Raw genomic sequence first — 15,948 nt, forward strand, 5'->3', positions numbered from 1 at the left:
GATGCTCGATAGATGTTTATTGAATGAATGAGTGAAAGACAATCACCAGAGCCCTATAGTTGCCAAAGGCCACCCTAGTTACAAATGTAAGCCCACACCCGATCCCGTCAGAAGTGAAGAAACGCACCGAGTGGAACTTCTGCGGCAGCCCTGGGTCCAGAACGGGCCGGGGCTCTAAAAGCCACCTCGTGGAAGGTATTCCTTTAACTGCAGGTGTTTGTTTCCTTTGGCACAGCAATATGTAATTTCCCATTTTTAGAACAATGCTCCAAAGAGCAGTCACAAAAACAACTTTCAGAGGGGGCGGCTTTCTTCCTGGCCACAGCTACAGATCTGTAAAACAACAATAACAGGGGGATTTTTATTCAAAACACTGTGTGCATCTCTCCATAAAATCAGGAGGCTGTTCCTTGGCTTTGCACGGGTTGGGAAAAGATCCCTCCGACCCCCTGGTAGAGCATCTGAACAAACTCTTGTCTTCGGGAGGGCTAGATTTGGAAACTACTCTGCTGTTGGATCTGTTTTGGTCTTGATACACCTCCCTCCGTGTGGTTCCTAGGCAGTGAGGGTGGAAAGGAAGTTTGTAGAAAGCCTGTGTCTGTTCTTCGAGTGCCCCGTGCAAGCCTGAAACCAGAAGAGGACACTGTGTTCTTGAGGACATGCAAATAGACTGAAGGTGAGGACCCAGGAAAGGAGGAGGTGCACCCCCTCCAGTCTCAGCCATTAAGAAATGCCTTCCATTACCATCTCCACACAGACTTTCTCTCTGCTTCATAAACTCAAGAAATGGGCTCCAAGACTTCAGGAGCTCCCCCACACACACTCCCCACCTACTTACCCCTTCCTTTCCATGCTGCTGCTTCCACCTGGATCACACCAAACTCCTCCCCACCTGAACCTGCATTTTTCTCTCCTCACTGGCCTCCTGGCCCAGTCACTTTGACCTCCCATGTGGGTCTGGCTTCATCTTACACCCTCCCTGCTCAACCATGGCCAGTGACTCCTCTTCCTACAGACAGAGTCCTGCGTCCTTGGTGGGGCCTCATCTGGAGACAGTCTTCCTTTCCAATCTTATCTTCCACTCGTTCCTGCATAAAACTTAGGCGCCCTCCCAAAATGGCAGGCTCACCACTCCCAGACTCCCCCTCTGCCCTCTGAGTACCACCTCCTCCCCTCGCCCCCCTTCCTGGTCCTGTCTCTGTGACAAAATCTTACCCATTTCAGAAAGTCCCACCCACCTAATACCTCTCTCTGCCCAGTCTAGCTGAAAATGACTTCCCTCCCCCACCCCTTACTAAAGCACTGAGATTGACCCAACCCACAAAGTATCTCCACTTCGTAGAGAAATCATTAGTGTCACTCTTTTTTTCATATGTGTGCTGAATCATTTGAAGGAGAAAGGTGCTAAGCCTCTTTAAGAGGCCCGGGTGGAATCAATGTAGTGTCAGCTTTGACGTTTCTATACGACCCTTTACTGGGCACTTGCTATGATCCTGCTGCTGAGCTGAGCACTTTTTAGGTAAGACCTCATTCAACCCTTGCGATGAAACTATAAGGTAAGTACCACTGTCCCCTTTATACAGACAAGGCAACAAGGCTTTGAGAAGCTAAGTAACTTCCCGAGAGCCTCCCAGTTTAAGAAGAGAGAGCTGGAGCTCAAGCTTGGCTCCCAGTATTGACAGCTGTGGCCAATACTCAATACTTGTTTCTCAGAGAATTTACAACACAGAACAGTTAGGGTGAGCAGGGTGGGTAGGAAACCACAGGTTCTTCTCCCAGTTAGAACAAATTCATGGGAAGTTTCCCCATTCAATGTTGGGGGGTTTTTTCCTTCTTTTTTAAGACAGTAGAGAGATTAAATCCTGGAATATCAGGAGACGTGACGAGGTGTTCTTTAAAAAATGGTATCAGAGTGCCTGGGTGGCTCAGTCGGTTGAGTGTCCGACTCTTGGTTTCAGCTCAGGTCGTGATCTCAGGGTCGTGAGATCGAGCCCTGCATCAGGCTCCACGCTCAGCATGGAGTCTGCTTGAGATTCTCTCTTCCTCTCCCTCTGCCCCCCCACCCCCCGTGGCCACACACGCTCTTTCTCTCTCTCTCTCAAATAAAAACAAATAAATAATAAAATAAATAAACAATAAATAAGTAAATAATAAATAAATAAATAAATAAATAAATACATCTTTTTTAAAAATGGTATCTATGGGGGCGCCTGGGTGGCTCAGTCGTTAAGCGTCTGCCTTCGGCTCAGGGCGTGATCCCGGCATTCTGGGATCGAGCCCCACATCAGTCTCCTCTGCTATGAGCCTGTTTCTTCCTCTCCCACTCCCCCTGCTTGTGTTCCCTCTCTCGCTGGCTGTCTCTCTCTCTGTGTCAAATAAATAAATAAATCTTTTAAAAAAATTGTATCTACGGCTTTGGTGCTTGGAGGGGAAGCTTTGATGCTGCACCAGCATCACCCTAAGATCCCAAGCCAAGTAGCAAGAACATGGACAGTGGTGCAGGTTCTTGATCCTGTGTTTTGCAGCGGTGAGGTTCCGGGAAGCTATTTTCCTTATGAAGTCTCAGTTTCGTCTTCTGTAAAATGAGAATAATACCTAGCTGACAGGGTGGTTTGGATGGATTCAATGAAATAATTTATATAAAACATCTAGCATACCTTGAGTGTTCAATAAATTGCTGTCATTACTACTTCCCTTGGACATGAGAATCTGCATTTCTTTTCATTTTTTTAAATCGAAGTCTAACCTACATCGAATATATAGTCAAGTACATAAGGAGTGCACTGGTCAAGATGAGCACAGAGGGATGTACGGAAGGGTTGAATTACATTATTGCACACCTGAAACTAATATAACACTGTATGTTAACTAACTGCAATTAAAATAAAAACATAAAATAAATAAATACAATAAATATATAAATAAAAATAATACAATATAAATTAATATAAATGAAACATAATAATAAATGAATAATAATAATGAAATAAAATAATATAATAATAAATAAAATAAAATAAATAAAGTCAAATAAAATAAAATAATTGGGGTGCCTGGGTGACTCAGTCAACTGAGCACCCGACTCCTGGTTTCAGCTCAGGTCACGGTCTCAGGATCCTGCGATCAAGCCCCATGTGTCAGGCTCAGCCCTCAGTGGGAAGCCTGTTTGAGGATTTCTCTTCCTCTGCCCCTTCCCACCCCTATCCCCCACCCCTGCCCCCGCTCACTCTCTCTCTGTCTCTCAAATAAATAAATCTTTTAAAAATGAAATAAAATAAAACACATAAATGGACAGCTTGATAATCATTTACATGTATATGCATTTTATGTAAGTACCAGTCCAGACATAGAATATTTCTAGTACCCCAAAAGGTTCTCTCATGCTCCTTCTCAGGCCATAGCTCCACTAGATATAACTATGATTTGACCCTTTATATTTTAGCTTTGCCTCCTACCGAACTTCGTAGTGATGAAATCCTGCGACGTGCAAGCTCTCACCGCTGTGTAGCGCTCTGTGTATGAGTATACCACCGTTTGTTTATTGCTTCAACCTCCAGTTGATGGGAATTTCAAATGTGGAGACAATGCTTTTGAACATTCTGCACATATCTCTGTGTTGTCATATCTCTTAGATACGTATACCCAGAGGGGAATGACGGAGGTAAGAAGTAGGCATATCTCTAGCTTAAACAGAAACTACCAAACAATATTCCTACGTGATTGTACATTTCAGCAGTCGCCATAGCAATGCATGGTAGTTCCAGTGGCTCCCTATCTTCCGTGGCACCTGGTACTGTCACTCTTTTCATTCTAGCTGCGGGGTGTGTGTGTAGTGGTATGTCCTTGTGGTTTTAACGTGCATCTTCCTGATGAGTAATGAAGTTGAACGCCTTTTTATAGTTTGTTTGGCCATCTGGATATGTTATCTTGTGAGCATCTATTAAGTCTTTTGCCCAATTTTTATTGGGTCCTCATCTTTTTCTTACTGATTTATTTTAAGAATTTTTTAAAAAGATTTTATTGATTTATTTGAGAGAGACAGACTAAGCACAAGCAGGGGGAGGGGCAGAGGCAGAGGGAGAGGGACAAGCAGACTCCTTGCTGAGTGAGGAGCCTGGTGCGGGACTCATCCCAAGACCCTGAGATCGTGACCTGAGCTTAACCGACTGAGCCACCCAGGTGCCCTTCTGATTTGATTTATCATGGTTCTTCACATATCCTGAAAATGAACACTTGGTGGAATGTATGTATTGCAGATTTCTTTTGAGTCTGAAGCTTACCTTTCCATGTTTTTAATGGTGCCTTTTGATGAGGAGATGTTTTAATTCTGATAAAGCTCAACTTACCAATTTTTCTTCTATAGTCAGTGCTTTGGGCATTCTGTTTTAGAAAATTTTGCCCACCCCCAAGGTCATGAAGACATCCTCTCTATGTTAATTTCCTTTAATCTTGCTTTCCCCGGTATCTTCCTCTAGAGCTGGAGATTAGCTGCTATTTCAATAAGGAGCAAAGGTTGCACAGAAAAACTCACCATGACTGGTTTGCATGCTGTTGCTCACATGATAATGACTGCCTGTTTTGGACCAACCAGTCTGTTATCCTAAGGCCAATTTAGAGCATCAAAGGGCACCATTGCTGACTGGCTGCATTGCTGTAATTCCAGAGACCCTAATTGGGGGAAGGGGGCATCTTCCAAAATGAGCCAGAAAAGAGAAGGGAGGATATCAGTCCCCCTCAGTACTGTTTACACTCTCAGGCCAGCAGCTTACTCCAAAACTCTAGCTGTGATCACTTGGCAGACACATTCTTCCCATCCTAGCAACTTTCACTGTCCGCCCTTTATAAACCTTTTCCCCACGCATGTTCTTTTCTCCCTGGATTTACCCTTTTATCATCATTCACCTACCCACTTCTCATCTCTAGGGCAGTTATGACGCCTTTGCTTTTTCCTCCCTTCACCTCCCCCCCACGCAAGGTTTCCCAGCCTCAGTGCCACGGACATTTGGGGCTGAAAACTCCTGTGCTTTGGGGCCTGTCCTGTACCTTGTAGGACGCACAGCTCTCTCGGTTCCTCCCGTTTCCTTCCCACCTTCCTTCTGTCAATCAAGAGGCCCAAGGGAACAGTAAGGGGGTGGGAGGCAAATCATAGCTTTTTCAAGCTGAAGAGAGCCTTCGATATGATCTAGTGCAACCCCCTCATTTTACAGATGAGGAAATGGATCCCGGATCCCGGGGGGAGGGAGAGGGTGCACCCGAGCCAAATATGTGGGGGAACAAAGCCAGGCCAAACAGGAAGTCAGAATTCCAGGGCTTGAGGCAGAATTTCCAGTCCCACCAGGGAACCTGGGACTGCTTCCCACAGCAACTTTCTCCCTCCAAGCCGTGCGTCCTATTCCAGAAACAACCAGAGCTGCTCAGAGAGAGCAGCAGCCTCAGATCCGACAAGCCCCCCACGTGTGCACATGAGTGCTGGTCTCTGACAGTCTGTTCCAGAGCCTCCAGTGGACACGGATGACCACCTATCCCCACGGGAGTGTTCTGAGATGACTAATGCCATGATCACATCTTAGGTTTAATTCTGTCATCATGAGGGTGATGATGGGCATACCACCTGGCCGCACCTGTCCCAACAGGGGAGCTGGAGAGCAACAGAGGTGGGTGGAGAGCGGGAGGGAACCTGGAGTTCGGGTCTGTCCTGGCCCTGCAGCCAAGCAGGCAGATGAGGGACCCCGCCCCCAGGGCAGCCCTCACCCGGAACCTCCCGCGTTACCGTGGCTGTAACGCCTACTGAGCGCTTACTATACACTAGACACTGCTAAACACCTTATAAAAATGTGAATTCAGTCCATCCTCACCCAGCCTCTGAAGGAGACACTGTCATTCTCCCACACTGAAGATGCTGGATTGGAGCCGGGGGCCTCAGGTCAAGCAGCAGGGATGCCCTCCTGAAACGTCTTCGACGGGGTCACCCGTAGGCGTGAATCACCCTACTCATTACTTCTTGCCAACACCAAGCTCGCCCCAAATGTCGCCATCAGACACCCATGGAGACCCCCTTGTGTATAAAAGTCCACACCAGGAACTTACACAAAGCCCAAGACTTCAGTGGTTCCGTGATGAATATTTTCATTTTAACAATTATGAACTCGTGTCAACGATTATTAGAAAAATGCCAGATTTCATTTATGGTAGTGACCAAGATTTCTTTTTAATTAAATGTGAGGTTTTAAAAATAAATTTATTTCAAGAGCACCATTAAACAAACAGTGCACAGAGGGCATGTGAATGTGCAGAGAGGGTGATGGTGGCACTGGATGGACTTAAGTGGGGGCCCCCCACGCACAGGCGGCTGCCCTGCCCTAGCCCTTGCACATCGGCTTCCCACCTGCCTCAGTAAAGCCCTGTGGATTTGAAAGACCCTAGTCAGCCCTTCGGCCTTCTCCTGCCCTGTCCCACGTGAGGGTCACTCACTTCTGGATTCTCTCCTCTTTCTGGTGGTAAAAGAGAAACCCAGCAAGGCTGGTAAATGTCCTGAGATCCACAAACAAGAGGCCAAGTATGAAGACAGAAAGGGATGAGGAAACTGTGCCCTTTCCTTGGTCCCGGTCCTGGGCCTCCTGCTCCCACCAGACTTACAAGACACTGGCTGGGGAAATGTCCGGCCCAAGGCCCTCTGCTGAGGATCCCTCCCACACCGGTCTGTGCGCTGGCCCTGGCCAGGGCAATGCTGCCAAGGACCCAACACCACCCTCTCCTTCTGGGGGTATGGTGGCATGGGGGCACATGGCGGAGGCTGATGGTTCCAGAATCTAGGTCCTATGGGAGTTCCATGGCCCCTTCCGCCCACCCAGCCTCGGACAAACTTTTCTGTATTTGTACCTGTACCTGGTGACACAGGAAGGACTGTCCTTCCTCAGCAAATAGAGACAGTTTATAAATACCACTCATGAATGAGACGGGGGGGGGGGGGACTTGCTTAAAGCCCCAGGGATATAACAGCAAACAATAGGCTGGGATTCGAACCAGCTGCCAAACCCCACTGTCCCCAGCGCTCTCAGAGGACAGGAGTCAAACGCCATCTGCCCTTGGAGTGCCGGCCATTGTATTCTCTGGGGCGCCACCTCCCCCACAGCTGGGCGGGTGCCTGGACAAGGAAGCCTGAGCCTTGTTCAGGGCATTGTTCTCCCTCAGAAGAGGATCTCGAAAGCAGAAGGAAATTAGAAACAACCACACAATGAATACCAGATTCTCCTTTCTCGCTGCTTCGGCTGCCAGGAGATTAAGCAGGGCCGGCTGACAGTGCGCCCCACCCAGCAGCTGCTGGCCCTCCAGGAAGTCGTCCATGCCATTGGGAAGGGCCGGTCTTGGAGGTTGCTCTGGTTCTCGATTGATTTCCACAAGGTCCATGTTCTTTCTCCAGCTAGAGGCTGACTCTTTGAGGGCAGAGATGCATCTGGGGCTTCCTTCCCAAAAGTGGCTGGCACTCTGTTTGTGGGTTGAGTAACTGATCCCACCTGGGCACTTTCCTAGACACTTCACAGGGGTAAACTCATCGAATCCCCATAGCCAGCCCATGAGGGAAAAACTATCATTTGTCACATTTGGGTCAGGAGGAAGTAGAGTCCAGGCGACCCAGGGATGGGCAGGACTGATCTGACTGTGGTAGCTTTGATGGGACTAAACGATCCCGCTCCTCACTTCTTACCAACATCAGCATCCCCCAGCGAAGCCATGAGACATGCACAGAGCCCTCTTGAGGTCAGCATCCAACCTCACATGCCAGCTAACGAGGGTGGCCTAAGAGAAGACGTGTCCCCTTCAGAGCTCACGCCCCAAGAGGCAGCACACGATGTGGGTGGACATTAACGAGCTCTTGAGGCGGAGACATACAGAGCCAATGTCAATCTTACCAACTTACCATCTGAACATTTCTGCTAAGGATTTTTTCTTAAAAACACACTCTTTTTTTCTGTTGGGGCTATTATTCATTCTAACATAATGTTGTGTTTTATGCCTCCTACGTACGTAGGCACCAGCTTCAAATGTTGTGGAATATTGAGCTCATATATCTAGTCAAACTTCTGTTTGCTTTTTGCTGCATCCATAGCTACGATCTGAATAAATAGAGGAGAAAGGTTTGGCTCCCAATTCTACTAGCTGGGCCCTATGCCATCATTCCCCAAAACAAAGGGGAAAAGATGCCAGAAGTGAGGGACCAGGGTTAATGGTGAAAGAAAACACCGTCCTGTTCCAAGGGGTACTGAGCAGGGTCAAAACTCCCCAGAGAGGGACATGGAGAGGGCAGGGCACTCCCCTAGCTCCCAGTAAGGAGCATGCACATTTTAAACGTGTGGGCGAGGAGGGAGGAGAGGAGCTGTCACAGCCCAACCCGCTGCAGATGAGGTCACAGGCTTGAAGGACACCAGTGAACCCCAGCTTGTAAGTGGTACGCCTGGACCTGGGACCTGAGTCCTCTCTGCCCAACTCAGGGCGCTCCCCCTCCACCCTGTTGCCCATCGGCTGCAGGATCTGGAAGCTCTGTGCTGTCTGTTAAGTGTCCTGCACCCTCTGGACGGCATGATATCATAACCACACCCTTGACCATGTGCCGGGCCGCTCTGTCCGTCTAAACAAGAAAATCCAAGGATCAGGCTTTGTCCTTGGACTTTCCAGTGTACAACCACACAAGTGGATCTGGGGTTGTTGTTGTTGTTGTTCGTCTGTTATATCAGAATGTTAAAACAAAGGTACTGGAAATGTCAAGGTCACCCGTTCGCTCTCTAAATGAGTCCATTGTCACACAAAGGAGAGTGAGGGGAATCTTCATCCCTGGGCATCTTCACCATCCTGCGACCCTTCTCCCATCTCAGAAGGCATCTGAGTCTCCAGAAAAGCCTCCCCACTCTGTCCAGTAACAGCCACCCCCTCTTGTGCACCTGAACCCATCCCCACGCCTCTTTCAAGGCAAGGAAATCAACTACCCCACTTTGCTTTCCCTTCTCTCCTGCTGGCTTCTTTGGCTCATCCAATAAACATCTTCAAATCTGCCCCAAACTGGAAAGATCTCTGTGTCTGCCTCCTGTGGCCAGAGATTGTCCCATCTCTCCTCTTACCTTTAACATCAAACTTCCTGGTAGTCCACCTTCCTCTCCTAAATTTCTCCCACTAATTCCTAAGCCTGCAGTGGGCAGCCCAGCCCAACCACTCTATGGGAACTGCTCTCTCAAGGACCACAAATAGTCTATAAGCATCAACTCTGGCAGCCACTGCTCAATACCCACCCTACCTGACCCTTTTACCTCAATCAAACCAACAAAAAAAACTCTTCCTGATGAAATGTGCTTAGAGCACACTGTGCATTGCTTACTCAAAAGCCATTCCCCTTCTCCTCAGCTGGCACAAGCCCAACTTTGTTCAAGGACAGGAAAGAGATTCTTTTATTTCAGCAGGGTGGGCACAGGCCCTGGTCCAAGGGCAGGCATGTGTCCTTTCTAACCAGCGGAATGTGGAGGAACATCTGTTGGAGTCTTCTGGACAAAGCCCTTCCAACATCCCACCCCCCACCAATAAGAGAGAGACATGTGAGGAGGATGTCTGCCCCATGCTGCTCCCTGTTTCCTGTCTTTGAACTCAGTTGTGTGAGGATGTGATGCTTGAAGCTGAGGGAAGGCCAAGAGCACCTCAGCAACACTTGCCCAGAGCTTTGCCACCAAACATTCTGACTATGAGAAAAATCATCTCTGTCTACATCGCCACTGGACAGGTTGCCGTTACCTGGAGCCAATAGCATCCCCAACCACTATGGCACTCCTCTCTTGGTTACTGACACTTCTCTCCTGTCCCTCATTCTCAAGTCTCCATGACCCTTAGACAGCCCCTCTGCCCACCCCAAGAATATAGGGGTTCTCCTGGCCCTCTGTGCTGCCTAGGTGTGTGCCCTTTGTCTACCTGCTTACTAACTCAACAAATATCTATTGGCACCTTCTTATGTGCCTGGCTGGCCTCCTAGAGTTGACACTCTGGAGGGGGAGACAAGCAATAAACAAGATGAAAAAATAACAAATCTCAACTTGTGATCAGTGCATCCTCTGAATGAAGTGATTAACGAAAGAGGGTGTTGAGAAAGATGGTGGAACCTCCTTAGGCTGTAGGCAGTGACCTGAGAGGGAACATTTAGGCTGAAGCTTGAAGGAGGAAAAGGAACTGGCAACGATGGGGCACAACATTCCAGACAGTGGGAACAATGTGAACCATGGGTGAGGACCCAAGGAAGGAAAGACTTGGCATGTTATGGGGACTGCAAGGAAGCAGGTGGGGCTGAAGAAGAGTGAAGGGGAGGAGGAAGGCAGATGAAGCTGAGATCCGTGCAGGACCTTGTAAGCCTCAGGAAGGTGCTGGTGGTTATGCTAAGCATGGTTGGAATTCATGAGGTAAGATGATTAACAGCCAAATCTAAGTTCCTAAAAGATCACTGTGGCTGGAATTTGGAGACAGAATAGACGAGGGGAGGCAATGTGGACTCACAGTCACCCCGGTGAGAGATGGAAGTGGCTTGGCCCAGGATGGTGGCAGTGCAGATGGTGACGTGTTTCCCTTGTGATATATCCCCAAGGTAGAAATTATGGGACTAGCTGATGGAGGGAATCCCAGGGGTAAGGAAGTGGGAGGCATCAAAGTTGATCCCCATATTTTCTAGCTTTAATGCAAGGAAGAGTCGTACCATTGATTGAGATGGAAAAACAGGTTTGGGGGTGAGGCAGGCAAATCATTTTGGGAGTTCTATTTTGGAGATGTTGTGTTTGAAATGCCTGCGAGCCAACCAAGTGAAGAGAGCAAGAGACAGCTAAGTACTCAAGGCTGGAGGTCAGGGAATTGGGAATTTGGAGACTGTCAGCCTAAAAACGTATTTAAAGCCATGGGAATGGATGAGATCCACAGAGGGGAGCATGGAAAGGGCAACAGTAGGGTAATCAGGCCATTTAAGTGAGAGATATTATTTTTCACATCTCCCTTTGTCTTCTCCTTGTGATGTTAGATTGCCACATCTCGGTTTAAATCCAAAATATTCCAAAAGTTGCCTTCTCTCTCCATTCCCATGACTGTGCCCTTCCAGCCTTGACCTTGTCTCCCCTGGAGACTTCCAACAGCCTCCTGGACTTCGGTCCCCCCAGTCCATCCACCATTCTGCCACTGGCGGGGTGGGCCACCACTTAGCGGCAGCAGAACGGAAACCAGAGGGTGCAGCAGGAAGCCTCAGAGAAGCAGTTGTGGGAACGGGGTCACCCAGACCTGAGCTGGAGAGGCACCCGTGACAGATCGAATGAGGTGCCCAGGTCGGTAACCACAGCAACTGGGGTGGGTGCAGGCAGACTCTGGCCCCGAACCCTAGTCAGCACCCTGCTCGGGCAGGAGTGGCTTTTCTAGCGCGGTTTACTCATGCCAGCCCATGTGGTTTCGAACATCAAGGTACCACCCAACACCTGGCATGCCAGCGGCACTCTCTGCAACAGATAACAACAACAATACCAAAAATAACAGTGACTAACATTCACTGAGCGCTTACAATGTGCTAGACACTGTACCAAGAGCCCACATACTCCTTAAGTTCATTAAACAACCCCATGAGGGAAGTATTATAGATGGGGACTCTGAGGTTCAGGGAGGTTGAAGAGCCGTTAATAGCAAGGGCTTTGGTGTTGGATAGACGTGGGTTTGTCTGCCGCTACATGATTGGGTTTTGTGGGCTCTCCCAGCCTCATCTGTAAAAGGGGCTTATATAAGATAACTTGGGGGTCACCTGGGTGGCTCAGTCCATTAAGTGGCAGGCTCTTGATTCTGGCTCAGGTCACGATCTCAGGGTCCTGGGATCAAGTCCCACGTTGGGCTCCATGCTCACTGGGGAGTCTGATCAGGATTCTCTCCCTTTCCCTCTGCCCCTCCCCACCGTTCAGTCGCGAGCACATGCGCTCTCTCTCTCAAATAAATAAATAAATCTTGAAAAAGAACAAGATAACTTGGTAAAGCCTTATTTAATGCCTATCACAAGAAATGCTCAATACCAATCGTTGTGATAGCTATTACAAGAAAAACGAAAGCCAGCACGTGTCATTTCCCCCATATAAAAACCTCCAGTGGCTCCACTCACCGAAGATAAGGACTCCCTGGTCTCACTATCTGACCACCCACATGACCTACTCCTCCATCTGGGGCCGCTCACTTCCTGAATGTACCGCGTTGTTACACCTCCAAGCCTCTGCTCTTGCTGTCTCCAGGAGCAGAACGCCCTCCTGGCCCTTCTCCACCAGGGAGGGGACAGGAAGTTGTCAGCAGGGAGGTCCAAGAGCCACCAGCCCTAGGCTCGTTGGACTTACAGACTGGGACATCCCTCTCCTCTTTGCACTCTGGGCGCCTAACACAACAGCAGCCACTCGGTAGATGATGGCTGAAGTAAATATCAAAAGCTCATGACCTTTTCAAAAAGCAGTCATGGGGTGGGGCGCCTGGGTGGCACAGCGGTTAAGCGTCTGCCTTCAGTTCAGGGCGTGATCCCGGCGTTATGGGATGGAGCCCCACATCAGGCTCTTCCGCTATGAGCCTGTTTCTTCCTCTCCCACTCCCCCTGCTTGTGTTCCCTCTCTCGCTGGCTGTCTCTATCTCTATCAAATAAATAAATAAAAATAAAATCTTAAAAAAAAAAAAAAAAGCAGTCATGGGGAAGGGTGGTGGAGAGACCAGTTCAGGATTCCAGGAAGGGCCAACATCTCAGCCGGCCCTTCTAGCTGTGGGCCAGCGGTTTCACCTCCACATGCCAAGAGCGGGTCTCAACTCATCTCTCCTGCACCAAAACTTCAGAACAATCCTGGGGGCTAGACTTCAGTTTAAATAACATGGGTGGTTTGGGGAATGCAGCCCAGGACAAAACGTCGGGTCAGAGAGTTGTCGTCTGGCCCGATGTTCTTCCAGGTCCCTCTGCAACCCCAGACACTCACCCTGTGCCCACCCCAGGTCCTTGCCCAGCGAGCCACCTGGCAGGACAGTTGCTGGAATGCTTAGAATGTTTGCTTACTAACAAGACTCTCCAGGGGCGCCTGGCTAGCTCAGTCGGTGGGGATGGAGACTCTTGATCTTAGGGTTGTGAGTTCAAGACCCACATTGAGTGTAGAGATTACTTAAAAATAAAATCCTTAAAAAAAAAAAAAGGTTCTCTAGAAGACCAAAAGCCTTTAGTCTCAAAAAAATAATAATAATCTCACAGGACAGATGGCACTTCAGGGCCTGTGACAATTAGCAATGTATTCCCAAGAAGCCTCCAGGCAGAGCACAAATCCCACCCCAAAGAGAGTAATCACAACAACAGATAACATTTCTTCCTGCGTGCCCAGTATTTCACATTTATAGTCTCATCTTATCTGTACAGCACTGCTATGATGTGTGTGGCTATTATTATCCCCTTTTTAGCAAGGGGGAAGCAGAGGCTAATTAAGAACAGCTTGTAGGATGCCTGGGTGGCTCAGGTGGTTAGGCATCCCACTCTTGATTTGGGCTCAGGTCATGATCTCAGGGTCATGAGATCGAGCCCCGCATCTCATTAGGCTCCGCACTCAGCGGGGAAGCTGTTTGAAATTCTCTCTCTCTCCCTCTCCCTCTGTCCCTCCCCACCCCCCTCAAGTTAATTAATTAATTTAAAAAAAGAAGGACAGCTTGTAAGTGGGGAGCCAGACCTGGATGCAGCCCTGCTCCAGAGGCTGGGGTTGTACCTACCAAGACACAGAGCCTGTTCCATTGCACTGTCTGCAGGAGGGGGCTCTGCCCCCAGGTGATGGTGGGTTGGGGGGGGTCAGTTGGATTCCTGTAGTTTCTTACCAGCTGCTTTTATTTGGAGGGTGGAGAAGGCAGGCAGGGGACCGTCAGTCCCCCAGTGACTGCCTCAGTAGTGCTCTCGCCGTCCCTGCCATGGTTTTATTTGACCTTCATCTAAGACTTCCCAAGCTGGGGGGGGGGGTGATGGAGATCGAAGTCAGTGGGTGTCCTCCACAACCCCTGTCCCCTGAGTCTGAGCTCTTCCTGGGCTCACACAACGGGACCCGTAAAGTTGTAAGAGGGGTTCCTGAAAATTTTGCAAGAATAATATGAGGACCCTCTGCACATCTGCTACCCAAAACAAAGTAGGGTGTCCCAGGAGCATCCCATCTCCAAACCCTATCCATGTCTAGGCACTGCCTTTACAGAAGCCTAAAGAGCATTATCTTGGCATGTCAGAAGGAGCGCTTCAGATATTTTAAAACTGACTCTGCTTTCTCCCACCATTCAGGTTGTTCTACTGAGCGGTGCCTTCGAGCTGGCTGTCATCACTCTTGTCCACCTTGTCACTCATGAGCTTCCCTGAGGACCAGTGTGGCTCCAAGGTCATTTCTTCCGCCTTATCCTCATTCCTGGGAAAACCACTATACTCAATGCATTTGGGCTGAGGAAGTTGAATGAATGATAACAATAAGAATAAAATCAGGGGGCGTCTGCCTTCGGCTCAGGTCACAATCTCAGGGTCCTGGGATGGAGCCCTGCATCAGGCTCCCCGCTCAGCGGGGAGTCTGCTTCTCCCTCTCCCTCTGCTCCTCCTACCACTCGTTCTCTGTCTCTCTCTCTCTCTCTCTCAAATAAAGAATCTTTTTTAAAAAAAAGAATAAAATCAGCCATGATTTTTTGAGTACTTAATATGTGTCAGGCACAACAACTCAGAAATAAGGAAACGGAGACTCAGAAACACCCCAGCAGACCCAGCTTGTCAACAGCAGAGTCAGGATTTGAACCCAGGACTTGCACTTGGCACCACATGACTCTCTTTCCAAGAAGGTTACGACCTGGTGCCCATAGGAGCTAAGCGAGTTCTCCAGAGCGTTTCAGCTCCCCTAGAGGAGGGGGTGGCTTGAGGAGACCCTTTAAGTAGAGGATAAAGTTTGAATTCTAGTCTGGATTCAGGGGCTCTGCCCCAGGAACACATCTCCCCTAAAAGAACTGTGTCTAAATACCTTCTGCCATGTGCACGGTCAGAAACTCTAAGTTAATTCTGAGACAGCCAAAGCGTTTGAAAACAATGCCATCTCCCACCTCTAGCACCCTCGGAATGACTGTGAACAGAGAGACTATCACATCCCAAATCATTTAAATAATTGACATGAATAAGATGCTGAAACCAAGACAGCCTTGAGATCAAGGTGAGGGAGCTGGAATGATCGTGGTGACAGTGGGCACTGCCCACCCTCACTCCAGCCACAAGCCACCAGGCTGCCGTCCTCGGGACCCTGCCTTCAGCCAAAATCAGAGCCGAATGGCAGGTAAGGAGATGCTGAGTCCAGGAAGCCAGGCTTTCCCAGTCAGCCGGCGCAGATCTGCCGGGATGTTGGAGAAGTCCACACAGTGGCTCAGGAGGCCCGTCGTGGAAGAGAAGAGTGGGAGGGGGATGAGGGGAGGGGGCTTGACCACTGACCTTCAGAAGCTCATCCTGGGGTTGAACGTTACTGGACTGGCACACCTGCCCCCATGCTGGGCTCTAGGCCTGACCTTAAAAGGCTCCAAGAAGTTGAGGACCTACACCCCAGCCACCTGGTTGTCTGCTGAAGCCCACGTTTGCACTTCCCAAAGAAATGCACGGACTGGACCCATGAGAAGCCCCTAAATGGCCTGTGGACTCCACTGAAGCACCTATCACACTGCCTTCCTTTAAAGGGTTTCCTGACCCCCTGAAAGCAAGCAAGAGTTTTGTGAACCCTAAGGAGCTGGGCTGGGGGCCCAGGGGTCCCCAACCTTGCCTTTGTTTTGTCCCCCTAATTCCCATGGCTGTGATCTTCGTGTTTCTTTGAGAGCTACCCTCTGCTCCCCCTTCCATATCCCGCACACTCATCTCCTCATTCCACCCATGGAGCTGATCTCAACCACACCTCCCAGGCTGGG

The 15,948-nt window shown here is 49.2% G+C and overlaps 1 protein-coding gene across 2 annotated transcripts in view; it reads right to left on the bottom strand.

Annotated features, from left to right (window-relative positions):
* Positions 1 to 15,948, bottom strand: part of AHNAK (AHNAK nucleoprotein) — an 87,277-nt gene continuing 71,329 nt past the window's right edge. For both annotated transcript variants that reach the window (XM_040639230.1, XM_040639231.1), the window contains one exon: positions 1 to 333. In XM_040639230.1, coding sequence (XP_040495164.1) covers positions 295 to 333 — 39 coding nt within the window. In that variant the 3' untranslated portion in view covers positions 1 to 294. The remainder of the gene's footprint in view (positions 334 to 15,948) is intronic.

This window comes from Ursus maritimus, unplaced genomic scaffold, assembly GCF_017311325.1.
Source record: "Ursus maritimus isolate PB19 unplaced genomic scaffold, ASM1731132v1 scaffold_23, whole genome shotgun sequence".
Taxonomy (NCBI): domain Eukaryota; kingdom Metazoa; phylum Chordata; class Mammalia; order Carnivora; family Ursidae; genus Ursus; species Ursus maritimus.